This window comes from Podarcis erhardii (genome assembly GCF_964252035.2).
Source record: "Podarcis erhardii genome assembly, chromosome: 5".
In the NCBI taxonomy this organism is placed as follows: Eukaryota; Metazoa; Chordata; class Lepidosauria; order Squamata; family Lacertidae; genus Podarcis; species Podarcis erhardii.
The window spans coordinates 91,581,355-91,604,696 of NC_138509.1; the positions used below are offsets into that span (position 1 = coordinate 91,581,355).

Sequence of the window (23,342 nt, forward strand, 5' to 3'; positions counted from 1 at the left end):
TCACCCCATTGACAAATGTGTATTGTTACAAAGATGTTTAGAGGTTCTTTGAAGAAGAAGAAGAAGAAGAGGAGGAGGAGGAGGAGTTTGGTTTGATATCCCGCTTTATCGCTACCTGAAGGAGTCTCAAAGCGGCTAACATTCTCCTTTCCCTTCCTCCCCCACAGCAAACACTCTGTGAGGTGAGTGGGGCTGAGAGACTTCAGAGAAGTGTGACTAGCCCAAGGTCACCCAGCAGCTGCATGTGGAGGAGTGGAGACGCGAACCCAATTCACCAGATTACTAGTCTACCGCTCTTAACCACTACACCACACTTGAGACTTTTATACCACATGGAACTAATTTAATACTTCACAGTCTGTTATAGTTGCAGTCTTTTTCTGAGACCAACTATAGAGATAGGAATTGTAAGAAGTGACCAGCACAATTTTGCCCTAGAGCAGCGGTTTTCAACCAGTGTGCCGTGGCACTCTGGGGTGCCTTGAGTGATGGTGCCACAGGCAACACTGGCCTCTGTCCCTCTTTCCTTTCCTCTCTTCCTCTGATGCCCTCTCACGTCTCTGCCTCCCAAAGGTTTGCACAGCTGTTAGTTGCAGCGGCCCTGGCTACAAGCTCCCTAGGCAAATGGTGCCTCTGGGGCTGGCCAGGGGGTACTGTGTGAGGAGGCACCTCTCTTTGGGGCGGGGGGGGGCGGGCAGGTCAGAAACCAGGGGCAGCAGCTGCGGCTGCCAAGGAGAGAACTCTCTACAAGGGAGGCTGTTTGAAAAGGGGTTGAGGGGCTGCCAGTTCTGCAGGAAGGGGTGACATAACTGGGCTCCTGAGCCCCACAGGGGTGCTGCAGGAAGAATGTAGTTGGTCAGGGGAGCCATGGACCCAAACAGGTTGAAAACCTCTGCCCTAGATTATGAGGTGGGTTTATTTGTTTTACCAAAATGCATTTTCATGTGGTTTAAAGGTATCTTTCTTGTGTCTGTTCCACATCAATTTGTGTGCCCATGTAATATTTCTTTTTTAAAATAAGAGCAAATTCTTTAGAATTGAAATAAGTCAGATTGATTTCTCAAACTGCCACCAAGTACAAAAGAGGCTGATTAATGGCCTGCAATTGTGAGGACTCATTTCTCAGTCCTATCCAGATAACTAGGAATTCAGGCACAGAGGCCACTATTTGAATTTAACCTTTCCACTGATAGCAGTGGTAGCAACAAGGGATGATACCTTACCAAAAATAGCACAAGCCTCTATTTAGAAATGTGGGGATTTGAATAGTTAGCTGGCTACGTTCTCATATCTCATATCTACGTTCTCATATCTCTCTCCTCATTCAGTCCATTGCAGAGTACAACCATTATTATTACTATTAGCAATACTGTATATATAATGGTACTGTAGCATTACCATTATATTTTCCACTGGTCTTCCAAATAGGAAGGGTGGCACACATGGTTTCCCCTGCCCTCCATGATATTATCATAATCAATCAATCAAAAAATGTTTATTCGGCTTTACGCCCATCATGAAACACGACACAACAGAACAAATAAAATAAAACAGCGGACTCGTACAAGCCACAAATAATATATCACAACTCACAAGGACAGATATTAGCCATTCATAAGAAAAGTTTAAAATTAAAAGTAAATTTTTTTGGCACTACACTAAAATCGGTATCTGATGCCATTATAGAAAATTCTTATAACTATCAATAATCAGCTAACATTCCATTCCGTCTCTTGTACGAGAGGACGGCTGTTAGGAATTTAGCAACCTGTAGGGTAATATAAGGATCCACATCTTGAAGAACCCAGGCAAGCTGTAGGTCTACTGGATTATCAGCCAAAGGCTGGATTATGGGGTTTAGTATACTAGCATGGGCTGAACTGTACAAAGGGCAGATAAACATAACATGATGTAGAGATTCAGATGTTTTCATTTCACAAGCACACATTGAAGGGACTTGGCCCTTAGTGAATCTATGTCTCAGCACGTTTGTTGGAAAGACATTGAACCTAGCTCTAATGAAGGCATATCGGTGAGACGCGGCTATAAGCGTTGTTAAGTAGGACGGAGCGCAGTAGATAGGGGTTATGCCGATATTTAACGGCGAGCAGGCTCCACCCCCAGCTACGAAATTTTGGTATAACTCCGCATCGTCCAGCCTTTGATTTATACACCTTTTTGCCACATTCAGATCCAGTTTGAGCAATTCAGTGGGCGAGATCTCAAAGGACAGCAATTTGGCATGGATTTTCCCTGACCACAAATTTGTGAAGTCATCTCGCCACATGCATTGAATGAGATAGTGGTTCGGGAGTTTATGCCAAAGGGATATCCAATAAATCAAAACTCTCCTCCATATAACTAACTCCACTGAGGGGATCTTCAATTCTAAGCGAATAGCCGCATTACTTACGCATGTTGGTAATTTTAAAAGTCGGCGTAAGAATTGGCTTTGAAGTGACTCTAAAGGAGAGAGGTTTGCAAAGGCAGCCCATAAAGGTGCAGCATAGGCCATTGTGGCCATCACCACAATGACGCTATACACTTTCAAGGCCGCAGGGATGAATAAGGCCCCCTCAGAGTAGAAAAAACGGAGGAGGGAGTGTGATAGGGCTTTTGTCTTGTTTTGAAGATATTCAACGTGCGCTTTACACCCTAAATTATATTGAAAATAAATTCCTAAATATTTAAATTTGTGTACTTGTTCGATTTTCGTGCCCTCCAGTTTCCATGAATAAAGTTTTCGACTCCTTGAAAATTATCATAATCCTGTAAGGTAGGTTAAGTTTGAGAGATAGCAGCTAGCTCAGTGAGCTTCACTTCTGATTGGGGATTTGAACTCAGGTCTCCCAGGTCCTAATCCAGCACACTAAACACCATACCACACTATCATAAAATGATACCTTTAGCGTCTTTAGTAGTTGTGAGGCAGGAGGGTTCTTGGTGTCATGATGTGATAATTCAAGCTATTAGCTCCAAACTCCAGGGAGCCCATGTGGGTCAAAACATGCTGTCCCAAGCTTGCAGGTGGGGAGTATATATGAGAAGTTTTGTAAAGCAATTTGGATAATAGGTGATTGCTAGCATGTTGGGATTAACCACAAACATGCTACTGTACACTGATTCAGTCCTGCATTATTATTTTTTTATTTGAAGCACTTTTACTCTGCTATTTACCTGAAAACTTGACAGACTGAGGCTTAGTTCTTAGAATAACCAACTAGAATGAAAACAGTTCCAGGAGAGGAGGCGCCAAACATTGCTGGTCTTTCAGCACAACTGATAGTGACCTCCTTCTCTCCCTCTGCTGCAGCGCAATGAAATATCCATTGGTATCACGAAGGCTGCAATTCTACATCTACTTACTTGGAAGAAAGCCCCCTTAAACTTAGTGGATTTATTTATTTGTTTGAATTTCTATACCGCCCTTTATCCAAGGATCACAGGACAGTTTACAATATAAAAACACAAAAATACATAACATGCTAACCAACAAAAACAATACCCCCCTTGCCCCAGTATTGTGCTGTATATGTGCTGATTGTGCTCTTAATGACTTATCCCTTAGCTGAAAGTGTGAACTGCCTCCATTTAAAAGTATTGTGCTTGAGATTATGCAAGGTCACATGAAATCCCTGTCTCTGGTGTCTTGATGCTACGGAGTGTGTGTTTTCATCCTCTGTTGAACTTCCATATTATTGAAACCTTATTGTCATGAGTCATTCACTATATATTTCAGGTGTGCCTATTCCTCTTGACCTGCCTCCTAACCCCAATTTTCTTTTACAAAATAATTGAACTGTCTTCCCCTAATCATTGACTGGCACAGCTATCCAAAATGATAATACACCTCCGTGGCATTATGAAACTGCATGCAAGAAAAGATTTGTACACAAGGTGGGGATGTTAGCAACCAGCTACATTTTATCCTTGTCACCACCTCACAATAAATAACAAACACATTGTTTTCGGTCTGAGAGCTCTGAAAGATAAATTTGGGTGCTCGTGCTAAGACTGAGCGATAGGAACCACAAATCCTGGGATAGGAAGGACTGCCTAATAAACACAGATATCAACATTTACTGTTGAGTTTAAAGGCAACTAAAAAAAGAGGAATCTTCCTATCTTTCAGGGTTTCTCATTTCTTCTGAAATAATTCACCATGAGACTCCCAGAACATTTCAAGCACAAGTTGTATCAAGTAAGGTAGGTAGCTATAACGGCTGTTGTTATTTGCCTGTTTTAAGCACCCAGTAGCTGTGGTAAGAGCAGCCGTTCAGACTTGCCTACTGAAAGTGGAGTGCCTTCTTTCAAGCCAGCATAGGACAAAGTCTGAAACTAAAACCAGGGAGAAGGATAATAAATAATGACAACAGATGTTTGTAAACCAAGGGGCTCCTGTGTTCAGTGTTTCCATGTGTTGTCTTGTCTTGATGTGCTGTCAGCCTCCTCTCACCTGGGACTAGTGATATCTTATCAAAGCTGAAGCAGCTCCTTTTCACCACAAGCAGATAATAGCGCCTTTCAATTTGTCATACGGAGAGTCTAAAAGAACCATGGGAACGATTGGTCAGGTGACAACTTGATGGACAGCTTGACAGCCCTTAAAGCATCATGGGAAATGGCTGTCACCTGATTTTTTTTTTCCAGAGCTACCAGGGAGATAACCTTCAGTGTGATGGGGGGGGGGGAAGGAATCTGAATATTTGCAGTTGGGTTTGGTAATGGCATCATGTTTGTTTAATTGATAACGTGGATGAATTGAGATGATTTGAAATGCTGTCATCTAAGCTGAGATAGTTGCAGCCTGCAGATGATTCTGACATATTTACTTTAAAAAAAAAAAAAAGTACTTTAGTTAAAATGAATTTGTACTCTAAACATTGATGATAGGTCAGGGAATTTTAGCATTAAGTACTGGTTTTTTTAATGTTCTCATTTATTTTACTACTTCTGCTGTTGCTATTACTACCATTGCCAATTGGCTACTACTAATTAATGTAGTATGCTTTACATACATTTTAAACCCTATATGTAGTAGTATATAGGCTCTGTAAGTGGGATGAAAAGCATAACTGAAACAATTGGTAAAGTTCTGATTATAAGTAAACACAAATAATAGCAGACCAGAGGTTTGATGGTGTTCTATAATAAATGTTTTTTTGATACGGTGCTTTGACACAAAAACTTCAACTGTTGCTCCCAACAGTATCATTATGATATGTATGTTGTGCGGTGATTATATCTGTATGTGGTATGGAATCATAGTATGTTTGTTAAATATGTGTTATTGGTTTTATTTTTAATGCCTTCCACCATGAATGCTAGAAAGACAGATACTAAATAGTTTTATTAATTACATTTTCGAAATGTGGAAGGTATCAAAAGGTCATTTAGCCCAACTTCCTACTTTGAGAGAAGTCCATCCATCTTTAAAATAAATTAGGAGGCAGATTACAATATGGCTTTCTGTGCAAATATTTGTTTGTTTTTTCAAATGCAGGTTTCTGCTTTCCCTTTCTTATTTCCTTCAGCTTGAGGGCCGCTTTCCACTTTCCAATTTTCCGTCTGAAGAACACATTCCAGCCAGGCAAAACACTCAAGGAGGGCTGGTAGGGGGTGTAACCTGGGCAGAAAGAGAGGCCTGGAGAGTCTGAGGTTCTCCATTCCTGATTTACATTAGAAGAAAGTGGAAAGTGGACCTCAAGCTGAAGAAAACAAGAAGGAGAAAGCAGAAGCCTGCATTTGAAAAAAACATACATACATACATATATACATACATTAGAAGACGCTTATAAGGGTTTTTGGTTTTTTTTGCAAAAGGTCTTTCCTTTTGAGTTATATTTTATTAAACTTTTTAAAAATTCACATATACATTCTAATACAGTCATACCTCGGGTTGAATGTGCTTCGGGTTGAGCGCATTCGAGTTGCACTCTGCGGCAACCTGGAAGTAACAGAGCTCGTTACTTCCAGGCTTCGCCGCTCGCGCATGCGTAGATGCTCAAAATGATATCACGTGCATGCGCGGAAGCGGCAAAACACGGCACGTGCACGCACCGTAGAGGGTTGCATTGCGTTCAGGATGTGAATGGGGCTCCACAACAGATCCCGTTCGCATCCCGAGGTACCACTGTACATAATATTTTTTTCTTTTCTTTTGTCGACTTTTCACCCCATCTTCCATTGTGTTTTTTATTTCTCCCCCTTGCTGCACTCTCTCTTCTCTCTCTTCTACCATAGTAAGACCACAATAATCTCTAATTCCTTCTATTGCTCATAGTTCAAATCCTGCCCACAAATACATCATACTATAGTATTTCTTTAAATTGTCTTTGCAAAAGATCAAGACCATTGGACTTCAGTGGGACACGGAGCATACAGTCAGGCTCATATTACTGCAAGTTTTAATCTGCACGTTTCTTATACTAAATTAATTTGACTTGTACAGGTGCCAGAGGGGCTATGGCCCTGGGCACAGGTTTTTGAGGGGGCACAAACCAGGCGCAGACACTCCCAGTGTGGTACAGCCTGGCACTCCTATCCTGGACGTCAGATGAACCAATGTCTCCAGAGAGGAGCAGTGGACCATGCTGGGGGCACCTGCTTCAAACCTGCCAAGTGCTGTGTTGGTTGGCTGGGCTTCCACCTGTACAGGCAGGTAGGCAGTTCAGCTCAGCCCTGCTTGGCTCCAATCCAGAGGGTCACTCTGGCAGTGGCGTAGCGTGGGGGGTGCAGGGGGAGCCGGCCGCACCGGGCGCAACTTCGGGGGGGGGCGCTCGCCACCTCCGGAGTCGCCGAAGAGCCTTGGGCGCAGGCTGTAGCAGAGCCCCATGTTTCGTGGAACCGACGAGCTGTGCGCGCGTCCGGGCTGAAGGCGTCCGGCAGGCAGCGGCTCTCAGTGCTCGCCGTGGTCCCCGCGTGTCAGGGCCGCGGAGGGCGCGCCAGGCAGCCCCTCCTCACAGCCCCGCCGCCGCCGCTGCCGCTGCTGCAGCTGCTGGGCCATGTTGCATTTTCCTCGCCTCTCTGCCCTCCTCCTCCTCCGGGCAATCGGCGTCGTTTGGGCGGCAGTGCCAGCGGCAACTCGCCTCAGATCACCTGACACGGACCCGCCGCCGTGGCTACCTTACCGTAAATACCCCAGCCCAGGCAGCAGCAAGAAGAAGCTGGCAGCGGCGGCAGGTTAGGGGTTAGGGGCGCAAATTACTTGCCTTGCCCCGGGTTAGGGGGCGCAAATTACTTGCCTTGCCCCGGGTTAGGGGGCGCAAATTACTTGCCTTGCCCCGGGTGCTGACAACCCACGCTACGCCGCTGCACTCTGGTGATGTGAGCAGCAAGGGCTAGGGTGCCGTAGCAGGCTTTTTAATCCTCTGCGCCCCACCCCTCGTGCCTGCACCCTGCGGGTGGGCACCTCAGGAGCTGGAACTGCTGCTCCACCTCTGAACACATACACCTGAGATTAATTGTATGCTTCAAAGTGGCTTCCATGTCAGTAGCTTGGATATAAGCACACTGAGGAGATCCAGTAGCACCAGTGTTTCTGGCCTGCATTGCTTTCTTTGAAGCACAACTCAGTTGCTTGATTAGGACACCACACCTTAAATTGCTTAACCTCTGTGTACCAGAGAGAGCACCTTATTGCTTCTTTCCATTGATCAAGGATGCCTTCTGTTCACTCCATCTGGTTGATAAGGTTATGCCCAAAGCAGACCATCCACCCAGTTGGCAGAGCAATCCAACCCCCTTTTTCACTGGGCGGGGGATAGGGAGTTTGGATTGCTCCCCCTCTCAGTGTTGTTAGTGGCTCTCTGGGGATTGAGGCAGGAGTTTTCCCCAGACCTACCTAGAGTGGCTGTAGATTGAATCTGGTACCTTTTGCTACTGAGATATTGGCAGTTTCTCCCATTTGAAAACAGGGACTTCCTTAAATTTTGACTTAATCAAGGTTATGCTGCGTTGGGGGTTCTTCCATTCTCAAGGGCTCCTCCACAATTTTGAAATTCCTTCTCCTTGGGGAGTCATCAAGTATAATCCAAATTCACAAATAAGAAATTAAAAGTAAGTTTGTGTGTGTTAGATAGATTCTTCTATATTTAAAAAAACAGGAAGAAGTTTAAACCCTAGCACTTCATGGGGTTTATAGTTCACTCCCTTCCTGTTATTCTAGAAAATATCAAGAACAACTTGAATAAATGTTGTTGTGTTAACAACTTATGCTGCCTCCTTTCCTTCCTCCACTTGTCTCAGTCCATGTAAAGTCTAAATTTTACCTCTTCTTCCCCACATCCTCTTCCCTACATGCTTCAAAAGCATTCTGTATCCCTCAATAACTCATTTTGCCATATAACCTGGAATTTCCTTTTGCAAAGCGTCCTTGTGTCCACGACATTGTTCCACCTGTTCTTTCATCAGGACAACCCTGGAATATCCTGCTAGTCATTTCCACCTTTGGAAAACCCTTTCTCCCCCTTTCTGTATCCCATAGGAAATCATTATTGATATATGTAATAATGATTTTCAGGACCAAGTTAAGAGTGCATCAGCTTGCAGTGTAATTTAGAAGCTACTTAGCACATTTAATTCCACATAGATCAATTTTTCAGTAGGTTCCAGCTATTACTGCAGTCAACTTGTCTAGCTCCAAAAAGACTTTTACAATGCATAGTATATTTTACCCCCAAAACAGACATAGAATTATGGCTCAAAATAGACATAGAATCATGGCTCATAGACTGAAACTAATAAGGTACCTGGAATAGATTGGAAAATCATTACAGTCTAATCCACAAACTAGTCTGGCTGGAGTATTTGCTTTTATTGTGAAAGTCAATTAGATCAAAATCAACTCATGTCTAGCATTCCAAGTATTCGGGTCATAATTACAATCACGTTTGTTTTTTGTTTTATGTTTTCATTCACATGAATGAAACTGTTGTGAGAAAAAGAGAGTCAGTGTGGTGTGTAGGACTCTAACATGGGAAGCTGTGTTTCACATTCTGTTTCCACATGTAAAGGGGGATAGGAGCATTGTACATTTTTAAAAGTGTAACAAAGAAGAGAGAATTTTAGCAGGCATGACAAACAGAAAAAGCATCTGCCAGAAATCTCTTTTCTTCTAGAGAATGCTTGAAGAACAGCAGCCTGGCCTTCTTTTGTGGGTTACCTCTCCGCTTCAGTCTTCACTTTTTGGGTAGCCTTAGGACAAACCCCGTCATCTATTGTGATCCTTTGCTCATGGACCTAGAGTGGGCTACAAGTCTGAACAGATAATATAACAAGTCAGGAATTGGTTTCGAGTTTGTAATGGATGGGTTTCATGTAGGGCACTTCCACAATGTCGTGCTCATCAAAATGCTACCCCATTTCTAATCTCTATTTTATCCAGATTTATCATTTCTGCTGGGTTAAAAAAAAAAATACCTGGATTTTCTGTGGAAATGGTAATAGTGTTTCTGATTTAATGGAAAAATAATATGACACCGCATCTGAAGAAGACGTTGCCTTCACTCTATGCGAAACTTGCATGCATGACCAGCACCGAGTTCACAATAAATTGCCTTGCAAAAGCACCCTTAGACTTGTGCCTTGGTGTAAAATAGTTGAATTACTATGTGCAGAACTGTACACGTGTTTTTATTCCGGGGAAATTTAATTTGAAATAACAACTACTATCCTTTGCATTTATTCATCATTAGTTACACAGATTATCATTGCCACTACACTGCACATGTATATTAAAGGAGTGGGGGAGAATCCAGCATTTTACCTTCTTTTAACCTCCCTGAGTTTATGCACAAAAATGAGTGAAGAGGTTACTAATGTATGTTGTGTGCCGGCTTCCTCTCCTGGCCCTATGGCTACCCCATTTTTCCCCAAGGACCTCTGGCATTGCAATGTGCATGGGGACTTGTGTGTCCCCCCCCCCCCCGCCCCCTGGTATGTCTCAAATGCCCAGAGATACGTTAACTCTGTGGAGGGCCTAGCAGATGGTGAATCTGGATGCATTTTTTTTTTTAAAAAAAGATGAGCACGGGGAGGTCTCTTTTTAGCTTTTCACAGCTTGCTGTGGATGGGCTTATTGTTCTGGTCAGCTGTGAGTTACAGAGTCTATGGTGTGAGATACAAAGAAGGACCTTCCCTTCTGTCCCAAGCACCTCTTTGTTGAATTTCCTTCTGTGAAATAGTTAATATTAGGACTAAATATTTCTTTTCATCCTTATTATGCTTACTTTTAGGGCTAGATCAATCTGCTCCAAATTTCTAGTGCTAGCTTTTCAGATGTGGGAACTGAAGCATTCGACCCCCCACCTCTTCCCCTTAGCCGTTTACCTAGTTCTTTTCCTACCAAACGCTAAATGCTCTCAAAAATTGCCCTGTGAAACTATTCCCCTTTGTCTTTAAATATATCAAGTAGTGCATATGAATTTGACATAAAAATAAAGCTCTGTGTGTATTGATTACACACAACCGAAATTGCTTCTTGCCATTTGCTTTTCCCTATAGCATTTCTGCAATGTGTTTACAAAAGAATGTAATGTCTGAGCTGATAAACAACCAGACAGGAAGGGTATTTAGAAGGGACTTCTGATTTCCCTAATGACAGGATACATGTATTGAGGATGCTCACTAGCAGCAGCTGTGTTAAGATTTGAAGTCATATTTAAATTGTCAGTTGAAATGTTTTTTTCTTTTAATTTTATTCACTTTTGCCCAAAAGGAAATGCAAAAATATACTACTAAAATATACTAGAATGACATTTTTAAATATTCAGTTCCATGCCACTCTTTAGCGTGGGTGCAACTGAATGGTCTGTTGGTCAGCATACAGTGATGTAGGTGTGTCTTAACAAAGCATTGTGCAGCATGAGTTGTCTTATTTATAGGTCATTTGTGTGGCTGTGTTGCTACTGCTGCCCTTAAGCTACTTTTTGCCTTAGACCAGGCACGTCCAACAGGTAGATCATGATCTACTGGGTAGATCACTGGACATCTGTGGTAGATCACTGGTAGATCAATGCTAAACCCAAAGAAGCTTAACAACTTTGGCTCCCTAAAAAAAGATCAACAACTGACTAGATCCCTGCCAGTTTTTAACTCTGTGAGTAAATTGCAGTCTCTTGGGAGTTGGCCCCTGCCTTAGACAAACAACACCAAAGTCATTGAACTGCCTCTTAATGCACCATCTTTTGGAGGCATTCTTTTGGTAAAATTTGTCATCACTGAATTGCACCATACATTTTAGTTATTTAACAGATTTATAATCCACTTTTAAAGGCACATTCTTTACTTTTTGGTTACCTAAACCATAATCAGCCCAGCCTTGTCTGGCTAAATCAAAAGAATCCCTGAGACAGGACTTCAGACTTTCTTAAGAAGCAGTAAGAGATGATACAACACTTCCATGTATTTCCTAAAGAAAGTAGAAGAGCATATTTTTGTAAAACGATTTATACAATAATTTATGTGCACAAAAAACTGTGCAATTAATGAATGGGAATGCCTTACCACATACAACTTGGAGGCTATTACGTACATAAAGACGCAAAGGAGCAACAGTCCCCTGCAGCCAGGCTGTTAGTCCATTTGCTGCCTTATATAATATTCTGTTTGCTCCAGCTGATGAGGTTTAACATGGTTTGGTTAATCTATTTAGGGAGGCATACTTTAAAGTGTGTGAAAGCCCCCACAATAAACCAGCTTCCCAGTTCAGCTCTTTGTTAACATGGATGCTTAGGTGCACATAGAGAACTTTCCCACTTTCAAGGGCTTATCCATTAATTTCAATTTTTGGAGCCACTCATCACACACCCCAAACTGCATGTGGGGCTTCCCCCCTCTATTGAACGAGCTCTGTGTAAACTACCATGTGTCAAGTAGGTTATGGGTAAGAAAGTGTTGCTTTAAAGTTTACACATTCAATAATGAACTTCTATAACTACATACATAAACATAGGTTTAAAAAAAATTAGTAAAACAGTTGGTTGCTTATTGGAGTGTAATAATTTTGTGCTTGTGGATCAATGACAAAAGCTAATGCTGATACCAATTGTTTTGTTTTTGCATTGTTCTGCATCACAATGCTTTCTCAGTTCCTATCCCCAAAACCCTCTTCTCTACCTGAGATATATTTATGATTTCTTTTATCATCTGGAATGACGGACAGGAGACACTTGGGCAGTTCCATCAGTATTTTGAAAAAAGTCAGCCTATCTACCTGAGCCTGGACTAGTCCACATAAGAGGTTCCTTTTCTCATTACTACTGCACTTAGATAATGGATGTATAAGCATCATCTTATATAGGAAAGCTGCTGACTGTTACACATACCTACATGCTTCCATTGTTTACCGACACACAATAAAATGTATTCTTTACTGACAAGTGCTATGATAGAACTGCATCTTTAAAGACTCATCAGACAGAAACTCACAGTTTAAAATTTTACATGAGGCATTCTTTAGATAATATTACCTACCTAATGAAGTGGAAAAAATCAACAATGCCCAACTGGTGCCAAGGAATAATCTACAGCAGGGGTGGCCAACTCCCAAGAGACTGCGATCTACTCACAGAGTTAAAAACTGACAGTGATCTACCCCCTTTTTGGGAGTTTGGGTCAAAGTTGTTGAGTTTTTTCAGGGAGGAGGTAAAATGTTGAGCTTTTTTAGGGGAGCCACAGTTGTTCAGCTTCTTTGGGGGGAGCCAGTGATCTACCGGTGATCTACTGCAGACGTCCAGTGATCTACTGGTAGATCACGATCTATCTGTTGAACATGCCTGATCTACAGAACAGAGTCAGAAGACTTAATGACAGACCACCACTTGTCACTTACAGCTCCCAGTTAATGCCACTCAAACTGAATCAATGATGTATAGTCCATACTGGATAATGACCCTTTCACGGGTCTTGGATGGAACACCTGTATAGGCTTACAAACAACCCCCAAACCAAACCTAAAACATCTGTTCACCAGCAACAACCACCTACATTCTTATTCTTATTAAATTTCCATACTGCCCTTCATTTGAGGATCATAAGATGGCTTACAATATAAAAACACAAAAATACATAACACACTAACAAACAACAACAACAACACCCCCAGTTTAAAAAACTGTAGATTGTTAATTAGCGAAAGGCCAGGGGGAAGAGGAATGTTTTTGTTTGGCACCTTAAGATATGTAACAGAGGCACCAGGCGAGCCTTCCTAGGGAAAACATTCCACAATGAAGAGCCACTGCAGAAAAGGCCCATTCCGGTGTTGCCACCATTCAGACGTCTCGTGGAGGAGGCAGACAAAGAAGGGTCTCAGATGATGATTGCAGGGTCTGGGTCGATTCATATGGCAGTCCTTGAATTGCATTGCGAGATACGGACACTATTAAAGGGTCTAGTGATGTGATCCAGAAATCAGGTTCATTCGCCTACTCCTCTTCCACTGTGATGTATGCCATCATCTGCCTGCAATGCCCTTCTGCATTCCAAATAGGACAAACAGGCCAGTCTGTACACACACAAAATCAGCTGATCCAACTCTGGCATCAGAAATGGCAAAACTAGCTAAAGACCAGCTAGGGGACATTTCAAACTCTCAGGTTACTCTTCAAATTACCTTTAAGTCACCATCTTTGAACGAAGGAACTTCGAAGTGAAACTTCAGTGTGAAACTGCTGAATTACACTTCATCAAGAGGGTCAGTGAATTGACTTGGGTCAAATTAACCCCTGTGAGAATCCCTTGCTGATGACCACAGTGTCTGGAGTTAGTCCAGTTGTGTATCCACAGAACTGACCAAGGGAGGAATGCTCACTGGGAGGAGCATAGAAAGAAGAAGCACCATAGTACACCTGCATCATCACAACTGGACACCTTCATTTGTCCTAGCTGCAACAAAGATGTCTCTCCCGTATCACTCTCTACAGCCACAGCAGGCACTGTAACTCTTCAACAGTTTGACTTCACCCTCAAAGGCGCACTCTTCCGTCGTCTCCCAAAACAGACGGATTCCAACAACAATTCCAAGATGTCTGTGGGCACCTCCAGGTAGGTCTCTTAAGGTGCATTTAGGACAATTTGTGCTCTTGATGCTGTCAGGGCGATCATAGGCACTTCCACATTCAAGATTATTTGTGACACCCACACCCCAGGATGCTGGTAGCTTTTAAATTTCACTCCTAAGGTAACACCAAATACCTTGTGAATGTTAGTGCATATGCCAGAATAGAAATCTTTCTGCTTTTGCCTGAAGGGAACAAAAGTCGGACATATGATTAACTCAACTCATTTTTGATTTGAATGTGATAAAATTAAGTGAGGCATTTAAATACTGTGCTTTTTGCTGAAGTGCTGCATTTCTTTGATAGAATGGATTTTCTAAGTATTTTGGCTAACATTTAGCTTGCCGAAAAGAAATCTTTCTGCAATCTGCATTATTGTCTAACTGGAGCACAGGGCAACATTTGGAACAGCTATGTGAAAGTAATAAACCAATAATGTTCTACTTTATTTATTAAGTGTGTATAAATCTAAGTCTCCAATTTCTGTCTCATGGAAAGTACCAGGAGTTGCTCTTTAAAGCTTTGATATTTTTTCTCTAAGTATTATTCCCCCCCCCCAATATTCCCTTAGTAGCTTAGGAACAAATACCAACATTTTAAAATGTTCTTTTACCTCTTTTGATGCAACTGTGATTAATCAAACACCCATTGTCAAATTCCTGGTTCCCTAGGGTTCAGTGATGGGAGGCATGGAAAGAAGTGGGTGTTGGGGGGGTTGCAATTGCCTGGCTATCTGTTAGTACCACAAATGTTTTGGGAAATATATGGATTAGACAGATAGCAATAACACCAAGTTCCTATCTTAGTGGACAGAGTTTATAGCATATTGCTATATTTATTATGGACATTACATGGAATCCTGAAGGAAGAAGCTCACCCCAAAAATGTTGGGGCTCACTTTATTTGATCATGTCTGAGAAAATTAATTGACATGGGAGTAGTTTCTCTTCAGGTAACTAGGCTTCTGAAAGGAGAGCATTTGTTGTAGTCAACTGGGTGCAATCCAGGTACATGGTACAGTTGAGTTAGCTTTATATTTGTGGAATTTAAGAAATGAGAGTGGGGAAAGGGGGACAGTTCTCACAAATGCAGAATCGCCCTCACAAAGTAAGATGTGGGGGAAGGTCTCATTTTCAAACTTGAGAGTCTGCAAACAGGAGGACTCTAGCTTACTAATAGAGCACCACTGAGATATGGAAAGGCTTGGGTTGAATCTCTGGCATTTCCGGGTAAAGATGGGAATGATTCCTGGATTGTCCCTAATTTTTGAATTCTAAATCTGTTCCTTATTTTGGGGAGAGACACTTGCTACAATGAGGCAGTTGCTTACAAGATTAAGTAGAAACCCAAATGAGACAGTTACTTAGAGGATTAAACAGAAACCAAAATGATCAAGAGGGTAGAACAACTCCTGTATGAGAAAAGTTTACAATATTTGGGGCAAGGAAAAGAGGAGACATAACAGAGTTTTATAAAATCATTTCTCTGTCTCTCATAACACTAGAACTGGGAGACATCAGTGAAGCTGAATGTTGGAAGGTTCAGGACAGAAAAAAGAAAGTATTTCGTCACACAGTTAACTATGGAATTTGTTCCTACAAGAGGGAGTGATGGCCACCAACATGGCTACCAACAATTCATGGACCACTAACAAATCAGTGACCACTAACGATGATGGCTCCACTCTGTATCTGGTTGGAGGCAGTGCGCTTCTGAATACCAGTTGCTGGGGAGGGGAGAGTGCTTTTGTGCTCAGATCCTGCTTGGAGGCTTCCCACAGGCATCTGGATTGCCTCTGTGATAACAGGATGTTGGACAAGATGGGTCATTAGCATGATCCAGCAGTCTCTTCTTATGTAGTATGGTGGCCCAAGTGTCTGTGATCTTGTCAGCGCTCCCCCTGTCCATGCAGTGATGCTGCTGTGACAAAAACAAGTTTTGTACATGTTTTGGAAATCTCCAGCTTCTCAAGCAAAGGGGAGTCTGTAATTGTGGAGCAGACATAAAGAAAATAGCCCTGAGGTGGTTGGACTCAAACCCAAATCATGGATGATGTGGTCAAGGATCTGTTCTTTTTAACACCCCCCTCTATTGTTCAGTTATAGCTTAGAGTTGATTATATCAGTTAAGGGTGTGTTCTTGTTCAACCATCAAAATTGTTTTTTTAGGAGTGATATCTACACATAAAGGAGAGTTATGTATTTAAATATTCTCCACAGAAGATACAATAATAACAACTAGTAATTGTCAAAACAAAACAAATTCCTTCCAGTAGCACCTTAAAGACCAACTAAGTCAGTTCTTGGTATGAGCTTTCGTGTGCATGCACACTTCTGCACACGAAAGCTCATACCAAGAACTGACTTAGTTGGTCTTTAAGGTGCTACTGGAAGGAATTTGTTTTGTTTTGACTATGGCAGACCAACACGGCTACCTATCTGTAACTAGTAATTGTGCCATTGTGCAGACTAGGAGTTCTGAAAGAGTGCTAACGTATTTATTTATTTAATGGGTCTTCATGTGAACTAAGTACTTATCCACATATATACTTTAAAAGCCTTTAACACACTTTTAGCTATTCATAATGTTGCATCTCTTTTGGGGTACAAACAGAGCTCTTTAAAAAGGTTCGTGTGTGGAACATGGTAGGAAAGGGCAAACCTGCCCCAGTTTATTTTCTGATCCAGGCACACAACACCTGAAGATCACAATGAAACAAAAGCCTTCAGCTAGTTCCAAGCCTTCCTAGGTTATGGTTCCCCCTTACTGAGTTGCGGTGAGGACTCTGAGCATTGGAGGGGATTGCTCTCAGCTAGTGGGTTAGTAGAGGGTGGTGGTGGTGGGGTGATTTCCTGGCGCCTGAGTGTTTTCTGGCAGTTGTGCCTCCCTTTTGTATTCGTTTGATTATTGCTGTATATTGTCAGACATTCTGCTGGATGTCCTTATATCTGGTGTCTTGTTTATGAACAAATAGCACAAAAAATTACTGCATTGGATAAAGAAATCCATCTTCTCTAATAAGTTGTTTGAAGATGATAATGCTCCTTTAAATAAACTGGAGATCATTGAGAATGTGTAGCATGCCATTTAGTACGCAAATTCAGGCGATGCATTTTAATAATAGATCATGGGGGGGAGAGGGGAAGGAAGCGCAAGCTACTGAAGCTTGCAAAAAGCAGGCCCCCAAAGCTTTCATGTTTTATTGGAGCATATGTTTTGGAAGTGGCAGCATTGACAGTGGTGGCGTAGATCTTCTTTTTATCTTGTTTTGATTCAAAGGATATTTGAATTTTATTTTTGGCAAACTTTTTATCTAGCCCCAAAGGGGTTCCTTGGCTGCCGTGACAGAGGAATAGCCATAATAAACACATTATGTGATACTTGTAAATTTCACAATCTTGCTATTGCTTCACTCGCACACCAGGGGAGTGAAAATCTTCCCAAAGAAATCAAATAAGCCTGTAGTCAAATACCTGGCAGGTGTAAATATGAAACGAAGTCGCACAAATGTTGTTGTTATTTTCCAAAATCCAAACTGCATGAGCTATTTCAAATAAAGGAGAAACAAATCTTGAGCTCATAACTTCTTGTCTCCAGGGATAAAGTGTGAAATGGATTCTACTTATTTATGAACAGTTGCATATTATTCTTGTTCTAGGCACTCTCATAGCAGTTCTTTTAAACTCTATTAACCCAGCAGGAGCTGTTTTAGTTTCGCATACTTTAAATATTTTTTATTCAACTTGATTTAAACCGAACACATCTGTTGTATAAGGGTGTCGAGTCATGTGTGCAAACCAAATTTATTTTGTTCTCATGACAAAATTTCATTAAACATTCACATCCTGATTCCTTGGGCTTTTACTGACTTTTGTGATAAATTAGTAGTAGCATTTTCATCTTATTTTAACTCCAAGGAGCCCGAGACAGCATGTGTGACCCACTCCTTTTTATCCTCACAACATTCCTGTGAGATATGGACTGGCTAGGGTTGCCACCTTTGGTTGGACAAAATACAGGACAGGACAGGCAAAATAAAAGACGGGGTGGGGTGGGAGGCCAGGAGACCCCCCCCACCGCGCTGGGTGCCATGCCCCTGCGGGAGGTCACCACGCCCCCAGGATGCAGGCCACCCCCCCCCGCGGGCGGCACGCCACGCCCCTGGGATGCGCACCATGCCCTCGCGGGCAATATGCCACACCCCCTGGGATGTGCACCAGCCACGTCCCCGCCTGCTCTCCGCTCCCGGTTCCAGAGTGTGCAGCTTTGCCACTGACCCTCACCCCTCCCACTCAAACCATGTGGTGGAGGTGACTCCACTTCCTCTCCTACCACCCATCCGATCTCCTTAGCTGCTGCTTCCCTCATCCCCGCTCCTGATCTCTAATTAGTGATATATCAGAATATTGCGGTGTTTAGCTGCTGATATATCATAATGTTGAAAATCAGATGTCACTCAGCCCTACTCTGTTTTTTAGTATACTTAAAATCCTTTGCTTATTAGGGGCTGCACCACATTTTGTTCAAAAAATTGCTTTGCAGAGGTAACTAGCATAGAGTTATCAAAATTTTCATAAGCAGGCTGCCCATGACTTGGCTTTTGAAAAATTGGGGGTCCTCACTAATTAGCTAATTGGGAACCACTGCACTAAGACATAGAAGTCTCTATGCCCTTGGGGAGAGTATCAGAAAACCCAAAAAATAATTTGACTTAGTTCATACTTCTGGGTAAATAGTTCAAGCAAAGCTATCTGCAAACAGTAGGGGGGATTCATCCTGTATCTAACCATAGCACATGACAATTTTATATGTAGATTTTTCATTATGCACAGAATTTCTGGAAAGCTACAACTGGCTGTGGCTTTCCAGTGTCACAGTCTTCAGATGGGATCCATGTTTACTCCTTCACCAAACTGTCTAACACATTGGAACTATGTAGCAAGTGGATTGGTCATCATTCTTAACATTAGTATGCTAAAATCTAGTAGTATTATGGGTTTGTAGCTTTTCTCATTAGTTACTGCCTCGGAGTAAAAACTCCGTACCTGTATTCCAAAAACTTCCCACTGATCTGATCCAGATCCTTTTAACATTTAGTTCCCTTGAAACGTTGTAGTTTCAAAGCAGAGACATCACCTTGCCAACAAAGGTCCGTATAGTTAAAGCCATGGTTTTCCCAGTAGTGATGTATGGAAGTGAGAGCTGGACCATCAAGAAGGCTGATCGCCGAAGAATTGATGCTTTTGAATTATGGTGCTGGAGGAGACTCTTGAGAGTCCCATGGACTGCAAGAAGATGAAACCTCTCCATTCTTAAGGAAATCAGCCCTGAGTGCTCATTGGAAGGACAGATCGTGAAGTTGAGGCTCCAATACTTTGGCCACCTCATGAGAAGAGAAGACTCCCTGGAAAAGACCCTGATGTTGGGAAAGATGGAGGGCACAAGGAGAAGGGGACGACAGAGGACGAGATGGTTGGACAGTGTTCTCGAAGCTACAAACATGAGCCTGACCAAACTGCGGGAGGCAGTAGAAGACAGGAGTGCCTGGTGTGCTCTGGTCCATGGGGTCACGAAGAGTCAGACACCACTAAACGACTAAACAAACAACCAAAACACTATGAAACAAATGGGCTCAACAAATAGTCATCACCACAGCAATTATTTTCAATTTTGTTTACTTTTTGACTTAATCTACCTATAAACTGTACCTTTGTGCAAAACTTAAAAAGAAGTAATATCTCTTCAGCTTTCATATTTCAGTGGAGGTAGTTTCTGAGACAGCAAAAGTAGTAATTTTGAGGATTTTGCCTCAAATGAAGGAAATGATCACCTTATATATGCCCCTCATCCTCCTTAGTAGTAGAAGGGAATGTGGTGCTTGACAGACCCCATTTTCCCTTCTTCTGATTCTCCTCACAGGTCATGCCCAGGTTCAGTTGTTCCCTTTCCTGCTGCTCCTCATACGGTATGGATGTTGTCTTCTGGATATGCCATGTCTCCAGTTGCTCCCCTTCTGTGTTGCATCCTGCCTGTGGGAGCATAGGAAGTGGTTGTGCTTCTTGTTCCTGCGCTATTGCATTGTCTTTGGAGGAAGCAAGCATATGCACCTTGCTCTCATCGTCCTCGGCTTCTTGCTCTTCATTCAGGGAAGGTATTTCAAGAATGCCAGTGTATAGGTTGTCCTTTCTTACACACAGTTCTTCAGAGGTTCCACTCAGAGGCAAAGAGCTCAGCTTTGCAAGTCCTAGAGGCCGTTGCACTTCTAAGTAAAGGGTACCCTGATGGTCCTGGTCCTCCTTGTCATAGGTGCCCTCAGACCCAGAATCCCCACAGTCCAATTTTCTTTGCTGTTCTTTCTCATAGCTTAGGTTGTCAGGAAGTGTAGTTGTATGTTCTGATGCACTGAGCTTTTGCTTCTCCTGTTCTTCAGTATAGGCAGTGCCCTTACATCCGGAATGTGCATAATCTAGACCTTCTTGCATTTCCTTTTCATCATGGTGTGTGCTAATTTGTTCCAGTAAAAGAAGCTGCTGTGCATCTGAGTGTTTTTGCTTTGCAACATGAGTAACAACATCCTGAGGCAAACTGTTTATATATGCTAGTTGTTGCAGATCCATTGTGCAAGCTACACCCAGGGGCAATGTAGTTATGTTTTCTTTTGCAACAGCTTGTAGATCCTTCTGGTGGGGAACATACTGATGATCTTCTGACATGCTGAGAAAGCTCTCTAATGTTGAGCTTCTGAAAGCTTGTGTGTCTTCCTGTTCCTTCTCACAGGTTGTGTCCGCCAATGGAAAGCTCATAGCTTTGGGTAAAATAGGCAGTTGGTCTTCTTGGTCAAACAAGTTTATCTCATTGGAGGTTTCTCTTACAAAATCTAAAAGCTGTTGTACTTCTGGCTGTTCTTGTTCATCATTTCCACACATGGTAGACAAAATATCTGGGTATTTTTGTTCCACAGGCTGCTGTACCTCCTGGTTTGTGTTATCTTTGTAAGCCTGCTCCTCCTTGTGAACATCTCCTTTAGATACAGGATTTATTTGACTCCAGAACACTGGTTTCTCCATGTTATGGGTGATACCCATACCATGTTGTTGTTGCCTCCCAACCTGCTGTTCCTCATTGCATGGTACAGCTGGTTGGTTGAACAGTTCCTGCAAAGAAGTTGCGCCCTTGGAATCAATACTTGTGTTTTGTTCCTCTTGAGTTTTGTTTTCACTGGCAGTCGATGTACTGTTTGGTTCTAGTTCTCTAGCCTGCGGCAGCTCCTGAAATGGCACATCTTGGTGACTCCGCTTCTGGTCCTTCTTACAGGGCAAACCTTCCAATATAATCCCTGTATGACCTCTTCCTTTTTGTTGTTCCTTTTCATCGGTTACTTCTTGGAGCACTGCACTCAGCAATTCAGATTTTCTATGTTGTCTGCTTTGTTCAGCTGCCATAATTAGATACTCCTTCCCTTCTTCAGAGGGATCACCCTCTAATTTTGCACCTACTACCTTTTTCTTTACCTTTTCCAAAGATAATACACTCATATTATCTGATCCCTCCTTTTGTTGTGGCGTTTGGAAAGTATTTGCACTTGTTTTTTCATCACATTCTCCTTGCTTTTCTTCCAAAAATATATCACTTAAAGGCATAGGTATATGGGGATCTTGAATTTTTCTGTCATAGGGCTGGGTACATACTGCCAAAGCTGGCTTGATAGCCTCTGTTTGTACACCCACGTCACCTGCAGGTGTCATCTTCCAATAGTCTTGTCCCATGTTCTGCTGTCTTTGCTCAAATATGGTGACATCACAGGATAGATCTTCAGGATAATTCTTTTTCTCGTTTTTCTTCTTTCTGTCCTTGGGTCTCCTCCCTGGTAAGTACAACCGCCTGTCAACATACAAGATATGAATAGGGACTGAAATGAGGATCTCTTCTCAGCCCTGTATCCTAATATCATAACAGCCTAACAGTGACCTCAACCAGTGTGCCTAATTATAAATTTGTAAGAATTTGTAAGTGCTTAACAAAGACCAGAGCTTTCCAAACTGGGTGTCAGAACACGTTAGGATGTTGGCTGCAGTGTGTAGGTCTGTTGTGTGAACACTCCCCGCACTCCTTCTGGGACTGGAAAGGGGTTAGTTTAAGCTCTGGTTTGCTAGTAAAACTGAATTAGTGTGTCGCGAAATGATGCATGTCACCAACATGGAAAGTTTGGAAAGCTCTGTTATAGACTGTTACATTCATGCATAGGTGCTTATTCCCTGGGGCCCAGGGTGCCCGAGCACCCACAAAATTCCCCATGAGGGGGCTGGGCATCCACAGATTTCGGGGCAAGGCCCATGCACACTGCATGGCACCCACAGCCCCGGACACCCATGGTCGAGGGGCCAAGCTGACACTCCTGAATTCATGGCTCTCTAAACATTTCTTGGTTCTGTTATCTGGGAAATGCCATCTCTAAACTTTGTCTTCCAACAAATCAGCCGCTGTGTGGAAAAAAACAACCATTCATACCTTCTAGGGATGCAGCAACACAAGGCTGAGGCTTGGAAACACCTAGAAGTGTGTTCTTCTCCAGCAGCATTTGCATCTTCTTCTATAGCATCTGCACAACTTACAACCCTCTCTTCACTCATTCCCCAAAATAAAGAGTAGAAAAATAAAAGTCTTAGAAAGGAAGGACACTGACTCTTAGCCAGTGCTTGGCTTCTATGCTCTTAAAAAATGGATTTTGTTGACCACATTTGGCCACATTTACCAGCTAGTGTGGCTTGTATGGCAATAGCAAACTGAATCCTTTATAGGAACATCTTTATGACATCACCAGTTCTAGAAGGCTGTTGGGTAACCATAGCAGCATGGCTATGGCTCCCAGAAATTGAACATTTGTGCTATGATATGACACTCATTTGCTTATTTGATACATCATTACTTTAGCTTTTTGAATGCATAACCTTGATATTTTCATGAATTTCCTCCGTGAATCTGTCTAATCTTTTAAAGCCAATGATGGTGGGCATCATTACCTCTTCTAAGAGCAAATTCCACAGTTTTACTATGCACTTTGAAAAGACGTACTCCCTTTTGCCTGACCTGAATCCTCCAGCATTCTGCTTCCTTGGATAACCCTGGGCACTAGTGTTTCTAAACATCGTGCATAACTTTGTACAACTCTGTCATTGCCCCTCCCAACAACTCACCTTGAAAAAATAATAATAGAAAGCTCCAAATGTAACATTTCTTCTAGGGGAGTTGTTCATTGGCTGAGCTGTGGCAATTAGAACTAAGCAA

The 23,342-nt window shown here is 42.4% G+C and overlaps 2 protein-coding genes across 9 annotated transcripts in view; one reads left to right on the top strand and one right to left on the bottom strand.

Annotated features, from left to right (window-relative positions):
• The window catches only part of LOC309342306 (uncharacterized protein), a 477,018-nt gene that overhangs the window by 269,406 nt on the left and 184,270 nt on the right, over positions 1 to 23,342 (top strand). For all 7 annotated transcript variants that reach the window (XM_081862832.1, XM_081862829.1, XM_081862830.1 and 4 more), the window contains one exon: positions 4,133 to 4,206. In XM_081862832.1, coding sequence (XP_081718958.1) covers positions 4,163 to 4,206 — 44 coding nt within the window. In that variant the 5' untranslated portion in view covers positions 4,133 to 4,162. The remainder of the gene's footprint in view (positions 1 to 4,132; positions 4,207 to 23,342) is intronic.
• Positions 19,716 to 22,855, bottom strand: LOC309342546 (uncharacterized protein). Of its 2 annotated transcripts, none has more exons than XM_081863114.1 (2): positions 22,566 to 22,855; positions 19,716 to 21,921 (listed from the first exon to the last, which is right to left on the bottom strand). In XM_081863114.1, the coding sequence occupies exons 1-2, from the start codon at positions 22,639 to 22,641 to the stop codon at positions 19,889 to 19,891; spliced, it is 2,109 nt and encodes a 702-aa protein (XP_081719240.1). In that variant the 5' UTR covers positions 22,642 to 22,855; the 3' UTR covers positions 19,716 to 19,888. The 2 variants fall into 2 exon arrangements, with proteins under 2 accessions (XP_081719240.1, XP_081719239.1); XM_081863113.1 differs by having other exon boundaries at positions 19,716 to 21,938; positions 22,566 to 22,854.